This window comes from Tursiops truncatus, chromosome 20 (assembly GCF_011762595.2).
Source record: "Tursiops truncatus isolate mTurTru1 chromosome 20, mTurTru1.mat.Y, whole genome shotgun sequence".
Taxonomy (NCBI): domain Eukaryota; kingdom Metazoa; phylum Chordata; class Mammalia; order Artiodactyla; family Delphinidae; genus Tursiops; species Tursiops truncatus.
Window position 1 is genome coordinate 913808 of NC_047053.1, and position 18539 is coordinate 932346.

The 18539-nt window shown below is 62.1% G+C and overlaps 1 protein-coding gene across 12 annotated transcripts in view; it reads right to left on the reverse strand.

Annotated features, from left to right (window-relative positions):
• TOM1L2 (target of myb1 like 2 membrane trafficking protein) overlaps positions 1–18539 on the reverse strand; it is an 84359-nt gene that overhangs the window by 10362 nt on the left and 55458 nt on the right. For 8 of the 12 annotated variants that reach the window (XR_012328360.1, XM_073797052.1, XM_073797048.1 and 5 more), the window contains 9 exons: positions 16599–16733; positions 15244–15384; positions 13462–13578; positions 8588–8721; positions 8081–8101; positions 6627–6675; positions 6203–6326; positions 4730–4847; positions 3329–3404 (listed from right to left, as the gene is read on the reverse strand). Coding sequence is in view for 11 of the 12 variants with exons in the window: in XM_073797052.1 (XP_073653153.1) it covers positions 3329–3404; positions 4730–4847; positions 6203–6326; positions 6627–6675; positions 8081–8101; positions 8588–8721; positions 13462–13578; positions 15244–15384; positions 16599–16733 (915 nt within the window). In the remaining variant the exon portion in view is untranslated. Of the gene's footprint in view, positions 1–1236; positions 1327–3328; positions 3405–4729; positions 4848–6202; positions 6327–6626; positions 6676–8080; positions 8102–8587; positions 8722–13461; positions 13579–15243; positions 15385–16598; positions 16734–18539 lie in introns of all 12 variants that reach the window. The other 4 variants (XM_073797047.1, XM_033848337.2, XM_033848336.2 and 1 more) reach the window with 2 other exon arrangements.

Sequence of the window (18539 nt, forward strand, 5' to 3'; positions counted from 1 at the left end):
TTGTTTCTGAAGTCGGAGACTGGAGCTCTAGGTGGGGCCGGGCAGGGGTGGGTGCCACCACCGGCTACCAAGCCACACGCGGGGCGGCTGTGTGGGCAGTATCATTTTTTGCAGGACTAATAGGCACAAGGACACACAGCTGGATCCTCCCAATTTGGACAGTGGAGTGGACGTGGTCTCCAGGAGTGCTGCTCTAAGGCCACCCGCACGTGTGGGCCAGAGCCCCTGCTTGTCCCCACAGAAGCAAACAAGGGGCCGGGCTAGCCCATGTCCCTAAGAACGGCCTTGGGGTCTGGTGCAGCAAGCAGGACGGGCTGCCGGCAGGTGGAGGGAGACGGCCCCCCGAGTGCGGCTGTGCTGGGTCGCCAGCTCCCAGCTGGGCGGGCAGACACCCTGGCCCCCGGCTCTGACAGCCCTTTGGCCCGTGTCCTCGAGAGCTAGTCACACTTGCTTAGGCAGGTGACCCTGTGCTGCCCGCAGGCTCGGGCATGCTGGCCCAGCCTGAAGAGCCCTCCCCTGGCCCCAGGCTGGCCCGGCCCCAAGGGGTCAGTTCGGCTTCCTCCTGGTGTGTCTAGGTCTCCCACTCAGGCTCCACCATGCACAGACCCCGGTCTCAGAGGTGAAATCGTCCCTGCACCGCAGGCAGCCTGCAGCAAGTGACCTCTCTGTGCACAGACTCGGGGCCACCTGATCACGAGGCAGGAGGGATCCTGCCGGGTCTTGGAGCCATGGACACCCTACTTCCTGAGGCTGACTGCGTGTATGATCCCCACATCTTCTTATTCCGTTCCAGTAGCGTTTGTGTTTCTTTAGGAGGTCTCAGATCCTTCCGGGGGCACAGTGGGCACAAACAATTACAGGACGAAACCCCATCGGCCTAGACTGCCACATTCACAGGCTGGGCGGCGTTCTCTGCCCAGTCAGATGCTTTGAGCCTGTCCTCTCAGAAACATCCCCTCCCAAGCAGAGGCCACAGTAACTTGTGCTCATCCTGGAAAAGTGAATACTGCCCAGAGCTCCAGAAACGGTAGAAGGAGGGAAAGGGCCCTCCCCTCACTCCTGCAAACGCCCGGACCTCCACAGAAAACCAGAGATGGAGTTTCTGGGGCTGGAAGTCTGCAGCTTAAGGAGACAGACAGGAGGGGAAGACTGGGCACCCGCGAGAAGACAGAGGGAAGCGCCGAGGGTGGTGGTGGTGGGGGGACAAGGGGCTCAGCGCGGCTGGTGACCTCTCACCATTCCTTGGGCTATGAGCCAGCTGTCTATGGGCTCCAGGTCAGAGTCCCCACCTTTACCTCTCTTCTGGGCCGAGGACAGAAAAGTCCCAGAAAGGAAAGTCACAGCAAGACCCGTGGTAAAGAAGCCAATAGCACATGTCATGGAAACAGAAAAGCCACTGTCAGAGCTGGTGCCCCGTCACCTGAGGAGCTGGGACCCAGCGGCCCACCCCCCAAACATGCCCTTACCTCCTGGATAAAAGAAGAGGCGTTTAGTAACAGGCACCCCAAGAGGGTAACACGCACTTGAACCCCTGTTCCCACGCCCCTGGGGCCGCAGAAGGCCGGCCGGGGCTGCCCTCCGCCTAGGCTCTCAGGGTCACTGAGGGGTGGCTTCACAGAACCAGCTTTTGCACAATCATCTCTACTTTCATTATCTTTTTCCTCCTCAGTTACCTGTGGCGTTCTTTTTCCAAACTCTTAATGTGAATGATGAATTTGGGGATATTGCCTTTTCTAAATGATGAAAGTATTTAAAGTTAGAACTACTGGTGTGGCTGTACCGTGAAGGTGTGGCTACACAGTTTTTTCTCCGTTACCGTGTTCTCAATTTCTCCCATGGCCCAGGTTTCATTTCCAGGGCAGCACTGTTTAGGATATGGAACACCATGACCCGAAGTACAGGCCTGAAGATGCATATAAGTGTGTGTGCACAGATACAAAGACACACCCACAGACAGGCGCGTGCGCACACACACACACACACACACACACACACACACACACACACGGCCCACACGAACCCTGCTCCCTGCATCACCCCATCGAGCAGGGCACATGACGAGCAGCCTGCCTGCTGCAGGTGGAAATGTTGAAAACAGGAGGCAGGCCAGGCACCCGGGGTGAAAGGCAGGGAGCTGGCTGCATTCCTGTGCTTGGACCCCGGGCACTGGCAGAGGCAGTGGCAGAAGGGCACTCCTGGCCTTGGCGGGGCAGGCCCTGGAGGCAGAGTGGAGAGCTGACCGGGCCGGCCTGGCCAGCTGGGCCAGGAGGATGGGCCGGCCTTACTGGCTCCCTGGTGCCCTGAGTTGGGGTGGGGGCCGTCCTCAGCAACAGGACCACTGGGCCACGGCACAGTCCCGGCCTCAGGGGTTCTGCGGGGGGCGGGGCACTGAGAGCCGCAGCCTGGGTGGCTCTTCTGCGCCCCCTGGTGGCTGGTGCAGAGGGACGCACGGCCCTCAACAAGCTGGCTGAGCCGGGAGGGACATGGGGACCAGGCGATGAGCTTTCTTGGGGACGCCAGGCCTCAGCACTGCCGCCTGCCCGGGCCACTTGGACAGGGGCTGCGGGAGGCCAAGGGCTGGTGTTTGGGAAGCCAGACTCCCCTCCAGTGGACAGATGAGCGCTGCCCCTTTGTAGCCCGGGATGGGGCGGGCCAGGGGGCGGCTGTTCTGGGGCCACTGTCCCCCCAACGCCACCCCCCCACACACACACATTCATTCGCTCGTGGCCACACACATTTCTCAGGCGAGAAGGGAACCACCTCACGAGAAGCATGGAGGCACAAACCTTTTCCTTCCAGGCACTGCGATCTCCCAGAAATCACAGAAGCCCCTCCTTCACCTCCGAGCACCTCTGCCCTCAGCGCTGCTCCCCCACTCCAGCCCCCTCCCCAAGCCAGCCCCACCAGCCACCTTCTGACGGCAGGCCTGCAGGGACAGGCCCAGGCCTCCATTTCCCTTCTGTCAGAGAGCCGCCCACCCCAGGGCACTGCAACCTTTGGGGAGAGACCCTCTCTGGCCACAGGAGCCCTGCGCCCTGAGAGCTTAGAGCCACCATGGGGGACAGCAGAGGCTCCCCATCAGACCCCACCGGGGTGCAGCCCCGCCCAAGGTGGCTCGCGGAGTGCCCTCCGCACATCTCTGCCTCTCTGGGCCTGTCTCCTCCTGGGTGTCCAGATATGGGCGTCCCCACGGGTGGGGGGCACTCAGGAGCTGACATGGCTCACCCCAGTCTGCCCTCCGCACCGCCAGCTCTGCCTAACTCTCCAGCTGGCTTTACCAGACGGCCCTGCTTTCCCCCCAGGCAGAAAAACAGGGCGAGAGACCTACCACTTCGGGGTTCTGTTTCCGACCGTCTACCGCAGAAGCAATTACTCCGACGGCCTGGGGGTCCTCGTAGGTGGCCCTGGGGACGAAGCAGCACAAGCAGAGTGGTCACGGGGGACGGGGGGGTGGTGACCTGCAATCACCCTCCATCTTCGGCACCTTCCTCACGAATACTCAGAGGCCTCGGCTTTAGGTCGTGGTCTGGCCGCAGCTGAAGCCAGGAGGCCTGGGTTCAAGCACAGCCCAGCCACTCGCTCCCTCTGGGTCTGGGACTCTGTACCACCTCCATTTCCCTCTGTTAAGTAACACTAGAGGCATCTGCAAAGCTCAAGGACAGGGTGCCAGAGGGCCCGGAACTGCTTAGAGGGAGAGGCTGGATACAAGCAAAGGGGTCACAATTCTCATTTTAAAAGCAGCAGCCTTGGCTTCCCTGCTGGCGCAGCGGTTAAGAATCCTCCTGCCAATGCAGAGAACATGGGTTCGAGTCCTGGTCCGGGAAGATCCCACATGCCGTGAAGCAACTAAGCCCGTGCGCCACAACTACTGAGCCTGCGCTCTAGAGCCTGCGAGCCACAGCTACTGAGCCTGCGCGCCTAGAGCCCGTGCTTCACAGCAAGAGAAGCACCGCAACGAGAAACCCGTGCACCGCAACGAAGAGTAGCCCCCGCTCGCTGCAACTAGAGAAAGTCCACGCACATCAACGAAGACCCAACACAGCCTAAATAAATAAATAAATAAAATAATAATATTAATAAAAAAGCAGCAGCCTCAGTGGCATCTGACAAGGAAGGTGGTCTCCCGGTCTGGGGTGAGGGTCTGTCACTCATTGCGGGGTTGTCTTCTTCTGCTCCCCGACTTCTTTTGCTGTATCCATTTTGAAAGCAGCTAAAAGGTGCCTGGGGCCCTGGGCTTCTGGTCAACCGGCTGAGTCCTGAGTACGGGACTCAAAGAGCTGGATGCGTCAAGATGCTGGGTCCCGGGGGAGGGGGTCAAAGGCTGAACAGAAAGCTCAAAGCAGGTTCCAGGGAGATGCAGGGGGCTGTGTGTTTTGGAATCAACTCCCCTAATTCCACAGGGCTCATCTTGGCCAAAGCCGCTGTCAGGAAAGACGCTGCTCGCACCCCAGGGGCGAGGAACCAACTCGGTGCCTGCCTGCCCCACCCCGTGCCCCCAGCTCCTCCTACAGATGAAGTTTCTGAGGCAGCAGCAGCGCGGGGGCAGGGAGAGCAGGGGAGCAGGTGGCAGGAACCCGCATGGCCGCCCGGCTCAGGGTGCTGGCCTCCACTCAACAGCTGTGTCTACTGCCAGGTCCCGGCAACCGAACCCCAGTGAATAAAAGGCCCCTTTGTGCTGGCCGCGGGCCCAGGCCAGGGTCTGAGAGCCCCCGGGAGGGTCCCCACATACGTCTTGCGCTGCTCAGCCGAGGAGCTCCCTCTGGTCTGGGCGAACATGTCAAAGCCGTCCCGGGGATGACACTGCTGGAGCGAGCTCAGGGTGCCACTGACGCTCTCCGCGCCCAGGTCTGTGCAACAGAACAGAGGAGGGGTGGGCGACAGCAAATGTGGGCCTGACCTTGGGAAGAAGTCACCTGGCGGGCTGAAGTCCTGCGGGGGCAGAAGGGAGCGAGGACAGCCCCTGAGCCCCCCAAGTCGCTCCTGAATGAGGGCGAGCGGCGAGCAGGCGGGCCGTGCAGGCTCCTGCCCGCACCAAGGCGCCCCTGGGAGCCGGTCACAGAGGCCACAGGCCAAGGTCACTCATGTGACAAGTACTTCGTAGGCGCGCGCACGGCCAGAGCTCGACCCTGACTGGACCACAGTGACTCTGGCGCGGTTCCCGGCCTCAAGGGGGTACACAGAGTAGGCGGACAGACAGCAGCACAGAATTAGGTGGAGATATGGGCGGGGGACCGGAAACTGCTACAGGAGCGGGAGGGGGGCTGGGCGGCGGGCAGAGGGGGTGACGCGGGAAGGGTGCCGGCGGAGAGACGAGGCTGCTGAAGAGGTCACACGCCAGCAAAGGAGTCGATGGGGAAACACTAGAGCTTTTTAAAGCAGGGGCAGCGGAATCCAATCTGAATTTTAGGTATTAAGCCTGGTGGCCACATGCTGGGTAGACTGAAGGCAGAGAAAGAGAAACAGTGGCTACGGATACGTGAGAGGTCGAGAAGCCACTACAGCAACTGCCAGGGCACTGAGTGAAAGCTTGATTCAACCGAAATGAGACGAAGGTACAAAGACAAATACTAAGGAAACAGGAGCGCAGGGTGGAAGACGGCATTTTGAGAGGGCCGTGCTGAGTGGTAATGTAACACTGTGACCTCCTCTGTCCCAGACTGGGCTCATCCAGCCCGGGTGGGACATCCAGCGTCACGGACACACATTAAACTGAACAAACTGCGAGAAAATGGCATCTTTTGTTTTAGGTTTCAGAGGATGGCGCACTCTCACTGATATTAGCTCAAGGAGTGCAAACCCCTTCCTGTTGACAAGCCCAGGGCAGACGTCACCGATCAGCCATGGACTCTTCCAAGCCCCGACGTGGCCTCAGCATCCTTCCTGGGCCCACGCGCCAAGCACCCAAGCAGCTGACACCTATTTGCCACCCTTGGCCTGGTTGACGTTGAGAAGGAAATCACTCCAGCCATAGAGAATAAGCCACGTACAACACAGCAGCCACCTTTCTTCAAAAAGCCAACAGCTTCCAGTCCCTTGGACCACCTCGCACCCCTGCTTTCCAAGCTGGGTTCAAACTCTAGGTTTAGGGAACAAGCCTTCAGCTGAAATGGCACAGCAGGACTCAGGCACACGCTGTCCCACGGGTCCCCCACAAGGCTGGCGGGGGGCGGGGGGGGGCGGGAGGCAGTTCCGGGACACTCACCCAAGCCCGCAAGCTGGGAGGAGAGGGAAGACGGGGGCACCGTGCCCCCCACGGTCGGGCTCACCACGGCTGGAGACCCCGGGCCCAGGTCGATGAGGTTGTCCTCTGTCACTTCGCTCAGCACCTGCTGGGCAGGAGGTGGGCTGAGCCCCGGCCCATGTGCTCAGCCCCGAGGGGAAAGCTGGCAGGCACCACCCAGGGTCCCGGGTGGGCTGTTGTGAGTTACCCCCTGCCCCTCCCCCATCTAAGGGACAGCGAGGTCCCAGGGGCTTCTTTGCCCCCTCCCGCCAGGGATGTGCCCTGCCGGCACCTCCTCAGAGCCCACCCACCAGAGCTTGCTCTCCCATCGCCCGGATATTTTAACCCCAGGAGACCCCAGGTTTCCCGGCCTCCAGAAAGGCGAGAATTCTGAAGGAATACTCACTCCATTACTGGCATTTTGAACGGATCGGCCTGACCTGTATCGTTCAAACCTAATGGGGAAAGGAAAGTGGAGTAAGGAGAGGGAGTGCCCGGGACACGGCATCGCGAAGCCCACTGGCCTGGGAAGCTCCCGGGGCCCGTGGGCCGGGAGGCCAGCAGAGACCCAGGCTCTGGGGAAGGAGAACCACCGGGCCCATTTGGGGGGCCAGGGAGTGGACAACCCCCAACACACAACTTCGCCCTTCCTGCTGCTGCATGGGGCTCCCCCGAGTGGGGATCAGCCTCCCAGCCTCCCCAAGGGCACTGCAGGTGTGGGCTAGCACATGCAGGAGGCCATCATAAGCACCCCCAGGGCCAGCCACCTTCCCTGGGGGCGCCCCAGATCCAGAGGAGAACAGCAGCCCCTCCCTGTTGGACAGCTCTGTGGCGGAGTGACGAGCTGAAGGGCTAACTTGCTAGGGGAAGGGGTGGGACCCAGGGCCAGGCGTGTGGAGCAGGAGGGCAGGCACAGGCCCCAGCAGCTGCGGGAGGGTCGGTGAGCCAGGGCCCCCGCCTGCTGGCCGCAGCCTGGCCAAGGACAGACTCTCCTCTCCAGCACCCAGGTCATTCTCTATCAGGTGGGGACCAGCATGGCAGCCCCAGACGCCACAGGCTAAGAGGCCGCCAAGAGACCTCTCCAGCTGGGGATCTGCTGAGATTCCCTGCTCCACACTGTTCTCCCCATGTGCTGGGGTCAGCCCCTGGTGAGCAGGGATTCCCCGGGGGGACAACTGGTCAGGCCACCCGTGGGACGCAGTTTATCCTCAGTGGTCGACAAGGACAGAAATATGACCCCCCCTGAGGTTCTCCTGCGGGAGCACCTTCCCACGCCCTTGCTGACCATCAGTCTTAGCAAAGGCTCTCTGGCCGGAAGGGCACCTCAGGGCTGCCGGCCCCGGGCTTTGCCTCTGGATCGCTGTCACCCTGTGCCAGAAAGGGCTGAGACGGGTTTAACAGGTGAAAAGCTCAGCCTGTTTACAGTGGAGACCCTGGCACCGCAGGGCAGGAACCCGGGGCTCTGGGGCCGGGAGTTGAGGCCCCCGGCTCTGTTCCTGCGCTCCCGTGGCACAGGGGGCCCCAGACGGGCCCCCATTCCTCCTGTGGAGGGCTCGTCATCTGTCGGGTGGACACAGGGCCACCCACCGCTGCCACCATGGTCGAAGCTGAGACACAGCCCAGAGCTGTGGCAACCCCAGCAAAATCACCCTCCAAGGCCCAGATGCAAGCATCTGTCACCCGGACCCTGCGTGATGCCAGGTCATCAGGCCACGAGTCAGCGGCCCAGGGCCCAGGCCTCATCCTTAGGAGCAGAAGGCTGGCCAGGCCAAGGCGCTTTCTGGGGCAGCCCCGTCAGAGCCACGGATGGGAGCCCGCTCGCCACTTCCCTGCTTGCTGAGCACTGCCTGGATCACTCACCTTTCTCCCTGAGGGACGGCTCTGGGAAGGCAAAAGAATATGCACGTTTGTCACCTCAAACCCGAAAATGATTTGGAAGAACGGAAATGCGTGTCTCTCCCAGCACTCACACCTGCCTGCTTCCGCGCTCCACACATGCTGGCAGTGGCAAAGGAAGGGAAAATCTCTCTTTCTCTTTTTTTAAAAATGGGCAAGAGGAAATCTTTTTTTCCCTGATAGAGATTTCTCCCCCTTAATCCTTTTCAGATTCAGAGGATCTTCAAAGGAGCAGGTGCAGGAGCGCAGGGTCCCCGAGCCCCATCCTCCCTCCTGGGCTGGGGTGACAGGGGCCAGCCCGAGGCTCATGAAGGGCAGCGCCTGACTCTGCGGCACGTTCCTGCTGCTGGCTCCCAGGAGAACAAGAAGCACTTCCCCGTCATGGGAACAGGTCAGCATCTCCGAGGAGTATTTTCCGCCTCTACTCTGCACGCCCCAACCCCCACCCCCGCGCCGGCTCCCGGCTCCCACCTCTCGTATCGGAGGAAGACGTTGTTGAGGTCATCGTTGACGTGCAGCAGCTCCTCGGTGACCTCCTCGTTGCACACGCGGGAGATGAGCTCCACGACGCGCTGCTGCATGGCGCGGCAGGTCCTGTGCAGCTCCTGCGGACACAGGTCTGGCTACCGCGGGTGCCCCTTGTTCACACTCTACTTGCTTTGCAAATACATATGCCAGTTCGTAAAGCCACACGGGCCCAGGCTTGTCCACAAAGCCGGGCGTGTGCGGGAGGCCAGGTGGACCCCGCCCCGCCCACCAGGCGGCGCCTCTTGATGGACAAGCGTCCTAGCGCACACTCTGCTGTGCGCAGAGTACGGGTTTGCACAAACCGTCTGGAAAATCTAAAAACGTGATTCTCTGCAGTTGCTTGTTCTCTTCAACAGACCGTGCCAGACGCCACTCTACCACTTGGGACAGGACGCCCCAGCCTCTGTGTATCATCGTGCATCTCGCCCGCCAAGACTCCCTGTGCGCTATGAACACGCCCTGAGCCCGCACTGCCGCCCCAGACTGCCTAGAGCGCCCTGGGCTCCCCTTCACCTCCAGTAGGTGCAGACTGGCTCCCAACCACCCCAGAGGGCGAACCCCCCCAGAGGAGGCTTCACGGAGGCGCCGCCAGCCCTCAGTAGGCTGCAGGGAGCATCTCAAGCACCTGGCACACACGCCCGAAGCACCAGTAGCACCCGCAGGGAGAGGCCAGGGCTGGATTCAATCTCCCCCCAGAGCCCAGTCCCTGCCGGGTGTGGCGGCCAAGGCAGCAGCAAGCAGCCCTGACCACCCGCTGTCCGGGGGTCCAGCGCCCTGGGCTCCACCTGCTGTCCGGGGGTCCAGCGTCCTGGGCTCCACCCGCTGTCCGGGGGTCCAGCACCCTGGGCTCCACCCGCTGTCCGGGGGTCCAGCGCCCTGGGCTCCACCCGCTGTCCGAGGGTCCAGCGCCCTGGGCTCCACCCGCTGTCTGGGGGTCCAGCGCCCTGGGCTCGGCCCTCCTAGGGTGGGATGGGGGCGCCGGGCACCACCACGGCAGCCAGGGTGGCTATGCTCTCATCTGTTCGGACACTGATAGGTCTCTGTAGAGTTTCACTCGTGGAGGAGGTGTTCCATCACTTTGCAGAACGTTTGGGAAGCGCTAGGTGGTTTCTGGGGCCTCGCCTGGAGGAAGGATGAGACCCGAGGCCGTGCACTGGGGTCTGGCTCCCGTGGCCTTCAGCTGGGGCAGAGGCGGGCAGGACATCCCCCACCCGCTGGCAGGGCCTCGCGTGCTCTACGCCTGGCTTGGCACCCAGGGACCCCCCACGGAGCTTTGCCTAAACACGGCCCGGATGAGGGGTCTCCAGGGGTCTCTGCAGAGAGAAAGTTTCACCTTCTCCTTGCTTCAACCTTTTAAGTTACTGTCTTAAAAAAATTAAACAGGAAGAAACGAGAAGAGATTGCACGGGAGAGGAGGACCAGAGCATGAAGATCTGTGCCACCACAGACACCCGCTGGCTGCCTGCGGGCCCTCCACGCCGTCACCAGCAGGCAGACCCTACCTGCCTCCAAACCACCCGGACAGGCACCTTCTCCTGGTCCTGAGCCACAGACAGCCAGAGCCTGCCCGGCTTGCCCTTCCCGCCTGGCAACAGCTGGGACAGGAACTTCCTAAACGCAGACGGTCTCATTCTGGCCTCTGGGGTCTGGTTCTCAACAGAAGGGAGGGCGGCTGGTCACTGCTCTTGGTGCAAAAGCCCTCCATCCACCAGAAGGCTTTGTAAAATGTCCCTTTTCTGTCTAATTCATCCCAATGCCTGTATCTTTTCTTCAAGGGACATTCTCCTCCCCACCTTGCAAAACCATCTTTTAATCATCTTCTGGGTCTCCTCTGAACCCACAGGGAATAAGGCCCTGAAGATCTGCTTTCTACAGCTGCAAAGGAGACAGGAGGGAGACACAGTCTTTGTTGAAGAGAAAGGGGGAAATAATGAAGCTGAACACATAGAATAAACTAGATTTCTCTAGAGAAGATGGTCCTGGCCCCCCTGGTTTTTGTTGAAATGAGAGGCAAGAAGCGAGAGGGGATAAACCATCTGCTACTTGAAGACACAATGTGGGATGGGCCTCCTTCGTCAGCTGAGGGATGGCCGTGAGGGATGCCCATCCTGGGCGTCACTGGATTAATCACGCGTTATCACTAACTGCAGACAGAGCTGGAGAGGCTGATCTGGGGGCGGTGGGGGCACGGCTGCCGGCATCGGGATCTTTAGAGATTCCCAAGGCCAGACTCCCAGGCGCAGCCAAGGGCATAAGGTCCAGCAGACAGAGATGTAGAGTCTCAGGACAGGGAAGACATGGCTGGACAGCCCGTGAGGGAGGGAGACGGAGGCAGCAGGTTCCCCAGCGCTGCCCCCTGCTCAGAGCCACCGGGCCACCCGAGGGAGGGCGGCCGACAGCCTGCAAGCATGGAAGGACCTGCTACGTGAGGGAGGAACTTGTGTCTGCTCCAGCGGGTGGAGCAGACAGACCGGGGCTGCAGGCACGGTGTGGACGGGCTTCAATCAGCCGCTTCCCAGCCGGCCAACGGGGGGAGATTACTCCAGGCCCTAAGTCACCTGGCTCATCAGCGGCCAGGCCCAGAGTGAAGCTGGGGGTCCCTAGGCCGCAGCTCTTCCTGCCCTGTCGTGCTGCTTCCCAAAGTCTATCCAGGTCATGTGTTGGAGGCGGAAGTGCCTCCCCAGCCTGTCGCTGAGGATGTTCAGAAACAAGGCAGCACCAGGCATGCTGCCGGCATGGGGAATCAGCACAGGGTGGGGCTGGACAAGCCGCCTCCCAGGTCTCTCCCAGCCCAGAGGGGGACGCTGCTGTGCTCCCTCCGGGGTCCCGCCTCCCCTCGCCCCCGCTGCCTGAGTTCCTGCCACGCTGCGAGCCGCGGGTGAGGCCACACCTGCAAGTCCTGTGCGAAGCACAGGAAGCCGTCCGGACGGACGCAGCCGGCCAGGATGCTGGTCGGCTGCAGCGGCGCGCCCTCGCCGACACCTCCCATTTCCCTCTTCCCATTTCCTCCCAGCAGTTTACACTCAAATCCGCAGCAGCTTCTGTGGGCATGAACACTTGGGCTGGTGACAAATGCATTTATTTCCACTTTGAGCTCTGGGTAGCTTCTGCCCTGAGCAATCTGGCCACCCTCCAGCTCGAGTGAGGGGTCCCAGGGCACAGTCTGATCCCATCCCTTTCCAAGCAGACCGTAGCACTTTCCCACATGCAGCCCCAACCCCTGGGAGATCCTGCTCGGCTGGCTCGAGGAGTGAGGCCAGCGGCCAGGACGGCCGTGTCTGCTTACAGAGCTGCCGGCTCCCGAGTCTCTCGTGCCGAAAGGACAGCCTCCCACTGACACCCAGAACCGTCCTCTCTGTTTGACTTATAAGATAGCAGCGACGTCGGCAGGCTTGGAGTTGGAACAAGACAGAGGGAAGGGAAACGTCATGGGAAGCAACCTATTTTTGAAAACTGAGCTGACGCCAGGAGATCAGGTTCTGTTTGTCTTGGCTGACGGGCTCGTTTAAACACACACGCACACGCAGAGGTGTGTGCTGTCTGGTTGGCCCTGGCTGTCCGCAGGGCTGGCTTTGTTCTGCTGCGCCTGCTACCAGGAACTCAGCTCTGTCCACTGCAAACCCCTGTCAGCAAGAATTCTGGTGCTGACACAGCACACAGCTGCCTCGAGAGGCCCCTCAGTTCCTGCACCGTTCCTGGACTGATCTCAGTCTCCTGTGCCTGGGGTAACGCCTGGGAGAACCCTGCAGACCGCAGATGGAGGCTGACGCGGCACTGATGGCACACCTGAAGCTGGGCTGCTGCGGCATCTGGTCGCTCGGCGTCCAGAGCAGCCGGAGGGCCCGGACCCAGGTAGGTAGGCTGCCCGCTGTGAGATCCTCCAGAGCGGGGACCACAGCCCACACCCTGGGCAGGTCTCCCCCACCCACACCCTCACCCCCTTAGGGGCTGGAAGGGGGCACGGCAAGCAGCTGCTTGGGCCAGGCCACCCGGGAAGCATGCCCTCCTAAGGACAGCAGCCAGTGTGGCCCTCAGGGGACCAAGACCGGCTGCCCCGAGGGGCAGGCGTGGGAGGTGCTCCCCGCTGGCCCTCACATTTCACAGCGTCCTCTCCACCCTCCAGGAGGTGCTGCTTCTGCGGGCGGGGCCGCTGCCACTTTCCACCGATGCCAGAGTCTCTGAGACGGTGTCAGGAGAGCTGGGCGCCAGCTCTGGGCATGGCGGACCTGGGGTAGGAACCCTGCAGGCCAGCTCTTTCCGCCTGGCTCCCAGACCTGCAGGTGGCCAGTGAGCCACAGAGCCTCCGGAGCCAGGACGTGGGCCACCCTGGCCGGGGACCCTCAGCTTCACCCCAGAAGTCTCAGAAGTGGCTCCCACGAGCAGGAACAGCTAGCAGTCCCTGCACGTTTGTGACGTCATGTTGGGTGAACAAAGCAACACATACAATCATACACCTGATACCGTCTCAACCCCGTGTGAAATAAACATGGAAAAAAGGTCTGAAAGAAAATACATCAGAACACCGACGGTGCTTATACATCAGAACACCGACGGTGCTTATCTGCGGACGCTGGGGTTAAAGAAAACGATCTTCTTCTTTGTACTTCCTTTCTCTTTCAATGGGCACGTATTTTGCAACTGGCATTTTACAATGAGGAAAAAACGTTTTTAAGGAGGATAAAGAAGAGAGCACCTGGGACTGGCCTCTGACCGCCTCCGGGATGCGTGGGCTGGACGCGGGCCTCCTCGGACTCGGTCCCTCTAGAGGACAGGCCCCAAACCCCATCCTGCCCAACCCCCGGCCCGGAGGCCCTCACCTGCAGCAGCTCCAGATCGGACGAGTCCTCCTGCCCAGGAACCATCTCCGTTAGCATCTCGGACATGACCTTTGTATTTCCCCGAACGACGTCCAGTTCGCTCCGCAGCCTGGCGATCTGTGGGGGCCGGGGGAAGTGTGGGGACGGGGTCAGCGAGCCTGCACCAGGTGGACGCGGGCCAGCTCCGTCTGCATCTGCGCACGGGGGGCGCCGGCAGCTGGCAGCTGGGAGCCCCAGGAAGCGCGGGCAGTGCTGGGTTGGAGCGCGGGGGGAGGGGGCCGAGCGGGGCCTGCAGGGGAAGTGAGCCTCTCAGGCCCCGTTTCTGCTCCTTCACGTGGTGGAGAGCGTGGCCCCCGAGGTCCCTGCAGGTCTGGGGTCCTCGACTAGGAACCTCACAGTTGCAGGCTCTGGCCCGGAATCGAGGCTCCAAGCACAGTGACCTCTGAGCCGTGCCTTCCCCACCGGCTCCCCATCCAGGGGTGCCTGTCCCCACTGCCAGCTCCACAGAGCTCCCCAGAGCCGGGACCCGGGCTGCCTCTCCCACAGCAGGGACAGCTCTCTGAGCCTGTGTCCTCACCTGTGCAAAGGTGACCTCACAGGCCAGCCGTGGCCATCCAGGGGCACACCCCGCACTGCCCAGTCGGGTCTGCTGTCTCTCTTCACCGCATTCAGCCCCCTCTCGTCCTGCCCATGTCCCCTCGCCCATCCCAGACCCTCCTTCCAACCGCTCCCGAGCTCCCCCCGGGCGCAGATGGCCAATCAGGGGAGGGTCTCGGTGGCCGTCCAACTGCAAACGCGTCTGCCTTCCCTCTTCCCAGGGCCACCTGGGAGGCCTGGTGCCGGCTGTGGCGGGGGCCCAGGAGGGGCAGCGGTAGTTTCAGCTGCGGCCTCCACCTCCTCCCTGCTCTGGGGATCCCAGGGGGCTTCCTGCCACTGCCCAGCCAGCCCATGACGCCCGGTGGGCAGGAGAGAAGGGCTGCCGCCCGGTCTACTGACAGGAGACCGAGGTTAAGCGACCCGGCTGAAGCCTCACCAGGAGCAGCGGGCTGAGCCCAGGCCTGTCCGATCCCAGCCCACCACCTGCCCGGCCGCCCCATCCTCGGGGCCCACAGAGCAGAAATGTGCGCACACTCCGCTAACCGGACACAGTTGCTTGAGCCCTCTGTTTAAATGAGGTTCCATAATAATGAAACTGTCGCAAATAGTAAATGAGAATTTAAAAAACAGAAACAGTGGATGGATTTTCTTTCAAGTCTGACCAATCCTCACTTTTTAACTAATGGAAGTTCTATAGATTCGTCTAAGGACTCGTCTCCAGACTCCTCCAAAAGAATCCAGGCTGGCATTGAGGCAGCATTAGCTCCGCAGGAAATAACTCGGGGAGACTGGGCGTTGCTCGGGACGCAGCAGGACTTGGTCCTTCCTGCAGGCTCCGCCCTGGCCCAGGCTGCCTTCTCTCAGGATAAGTCTAAACCTCTCTGTGGACGCCCGAGGCCCTTCACAACTCCGCTGGCTCCCGGGCTTTTGGCCTCACCTCCTGCTGTGATTCTTGCCAGCCCCGCCCCCGCCCAGTCCTCCAAACCACCCACCTGCTGTGCCCGGAGCCCCCCACCTCCCACCTCGAGTGACCACCGCCCTGGACAGCGCGCCCTCAGGAGGGCCGGGCACTTGCACCCGTGTCGCCGACACCCTTCACAGGGCCCGTCTGGGGAGGCCTCCTCTGTCTCCTGGGAGACCAAGGGCAGCGGCAGGCTGGCCTGTGGCCCCTAAGCGTGCACGTACCTGCTCTGAATTGGCCGTGATGGGGCCCGCAGCGCTCAGAGCCGGGGCCTGCGGCACCAAGGAGGAGCCGCTGCTCGTCCTCGGCTGCAGCTGCGACTGGGACTTGGGCATGCTGGTGGCTGGGTCCACCTCCGGGACGCTCTGCACGGCAACGACAAAGCCTTCTGTCCGCCTGGGCCGCCTGGGCCCCCCCACCCCTCCTCCCTCCAAGAACCTCACAGACACCGAGGCGGGCCACAGAGGCAGCCCCCAGCGCAGCCTGTGCGGGCTCTGGCCACCCTCCCACCGTCAGGACCACCTCGGGATCGGAGGGGAGGGCCTGCTGGTAAGTTTTCTAATCAGGAGCCCCCGTTTGGCACCAGAAGGTTACTTTTTGGCCTTTACAAGCGGACTAATAGAAACAGTAATTATGCAATTTACTGAACGTTCTCTGTAACTACAGGAACCGCCACGCTGCTCTGCGTCATGATTCGAAGAATAAAACAGGTTTACTACACAAAGTGCAGCAAGTGGCTTGGAGGGATCATGTGAGAGAAACGCTAGGAAAGCCCAAGTCCTCGTGCTTCCCTCTGGGCCCCTCGTGACCCCTTGAACGTGAGCCGTGCCCATGCGGGAGGCCTGCACGGCACCGTCCCTCAGAGATGGACAAACGGGGCCGTGGCAGAGGGAGCTGGGGTGGGTGCCTCTCCCAGATCCTGAGCCTCCCGGGGCTCTCCCGGGGCAGAAGAGGGCCTGGCTGCCCCCGAAAAGGAAGGATGGCGTTGCCTGGGCACCTTCCCTCCTGAAGCTGCTAGCATGTGGGAGCTGCCCTCAGCGGGCCCTCCCGGGGCTTTGCATCCCAAGGCTGGCGGGAGTCAAGGGTGACCACTCATAGCCCAAAGTAAATTTTAGATCCATGTGACTTGTCCAGTTCAAAAACCCATGAACAGGGACCTCGCCAGCCCCTCGGCATTGCCGATGTGGAGGTGGGGCTCCTCCGGCCGCCCTGGGAGACGCGGTCCCCACACCAGACGCCTGGGCTCGGGAGAGCAGGTGCCGCGCCCCTCCCAGGATGGCTCCACCTGAGCGGCCATCTCCATGACAGCGTCCACACGGCTCCTTTGTCACCTTCTCCCACAGTTGGGGTGAAAACCAGGGCGGGTGGGGGGTCCCTGAGCCACCAGCCACCAGCCGTCTCTCTCCCGCACCTGGGGCGGGTGGGGGGGTCCCTGAGCCACCAGCCACCAGCCGTCTCTCTCCCGCACCCACTCGTTATCAACAAGAAACGCCCTGGAGCCCTAAGGAGGCTGGTGACAAGCTGCATAATTCAGAGGCTGTCCCTGCAACAGGCCCTTGGGGACGCGGCCGAGGCTCACCCGCTGGGGTGTGTGTATGGGGGACAGCGCGTCCAGGTCGGCCATGGGGAACTCCATGCCCTTCCTCTTCAGCTCTTCATAAGCGTGCACGACGCCCGTGAGGTCAGGGCTGCTCCGGAAGGCGTCGGCCCACGCCTGGAGGGGAGGAGGGGGCCTGTTAGGGGCGACGGGGCGCTCAGGGCTGCGGCCCAGCCACCCTGCTCCTTCTGCCAGTGCCACCAGGCTGAGCACGAATGAAAGCAAAGCACAGAACTCAGTCCAGCGTGGGGCACAGCCTAGAGCGGAGACGGAGCGACCACACCGAAGCATGGGGCTGAGCCCAGGAGATGTGCCTGGCAACGTGCGGCTGGAGAGGCCGCGCCCGCAGGATGCGCGGGCACAGCGGCGTGGCCTCCACGCTCCGCGCATGAAAGTCCAGGCTGACCCTAGTAGGTCAGGGAGCCGGAGTCCACACTGCCTGGCCGCCCATCCGACGGCCGAGGTGACTGCGGCCGGGGCAGGTGCACCCGCGCTACTCACAGCGCTGGCACCAGGCGCCCGTGTGCGACAGTCCGCTGGGAAGCTCGGTCACTAGCTTCCGTTATGTAAGACACAACACGGGGAGGAAGGAACACATATTTCAAAAGGCTGCCGCTCGTCTCTGATTCAAGGAACTGTCAAAATTTATCTTTAAATTCTGTTCTTTGGAAGTTATAGAAGGTATCAAAAAAGGAAGTTCCTCCAAAGGGCAGCCCCCAAGAGGGGCCCAGAGGACGAGGAACGCCGTCCTGCCTGCAGCTCTGTCGCTGCCACAGGGCCCAGCTGCTTCCCCCCATCTCTGACCAAGAGGGCAGTTTCCAAAAAGCCTCGTTCAGTTTGGCTGCTGCATCTCACTGACCACAAACCCTGCCGTGAGCCTGGCCTCCTGGGGCCTGCTCATCCAACCTGCACACGCAGGGACTTAACGCCCACGTCAGGACAGCCCCTCGTGGTCACACTTCCTCCTGGACGCTGGTGGGGGGCGCGTTTCACTGCCCACGGGGAGGCGGGGAGAAGCAGGCGGCAGTCAGCTCCTCCTGGAGCCGCCTCCGGCCTTCGTTGTTGCAGAAAGACAACAGCTCCAGGGGAGCCCTTTTAACTTATCCTGCCTTCCACCCCCAGCAGACAGACATAAGAAGACCACGACTGTTCTCTCCAGTCGGCGGACACTTCTTGGGGCACCTGTCCAGCAGCGATCAGCAGGCCCCATGGACGGCCCCGCAGGGGGTACACGTGCCCAGCTGAGCAGCTACGGCCTCCTGCTTCAGGAGCCTGGCCCTGGGCCCTCGGAGGGCTGGGCTGCTCTATGGGTAGATGTGGGCCCTGGGTCGCACCCACATGCCAGCCCGGACCAGGGAGCAGGGAGAGCCTGCCTGCTGGGACGGCGCGGACACTCAGAAGGTCTGTCCCCTCCCTGGCCGTCACCCCGGGGCTCTGGGTAGCCTGCCTTGTCATGACCAGCACTGCTCGGCGCGGACACTCAGGAGGTCTGTCCCCTCCCTGGCTGTCACCCCGGGGTTCTGGGTAGCCTGCCTTGTCATGACCAGCACTGCTCGGCGCGGACACTCAGGAGAAGGTCTGTCCCCTCCCTGGCCGTCACCCCGGGGCTCTGGGTAGCCTTGCCATGACCAGCTCTGCTCTTTGCCCAGGCAGCTGGGGTTGGCATCTGCTATCTAAGCAGCCAAGCAGTCCCGGCTAATCGCCCCCGTCCTGCGCGGGACCCCTGTGCAGTCTGGGTGCGGGGCGGCTAGCAGAGTGTGTGTCCACGGCAGTGCTCTCTACTGACCACACCCTTGACGCCAGCACCTTGGGGGGAAGCACAGGGCGGGAGATGCCGTGTGCCTTGGGCACCTTCCGGGCCGGTGCCCACACCTGTGCCCCCCAGCTGCCGAGTCTCCTGGGGGCACAGAGAAGGCAGTCAGA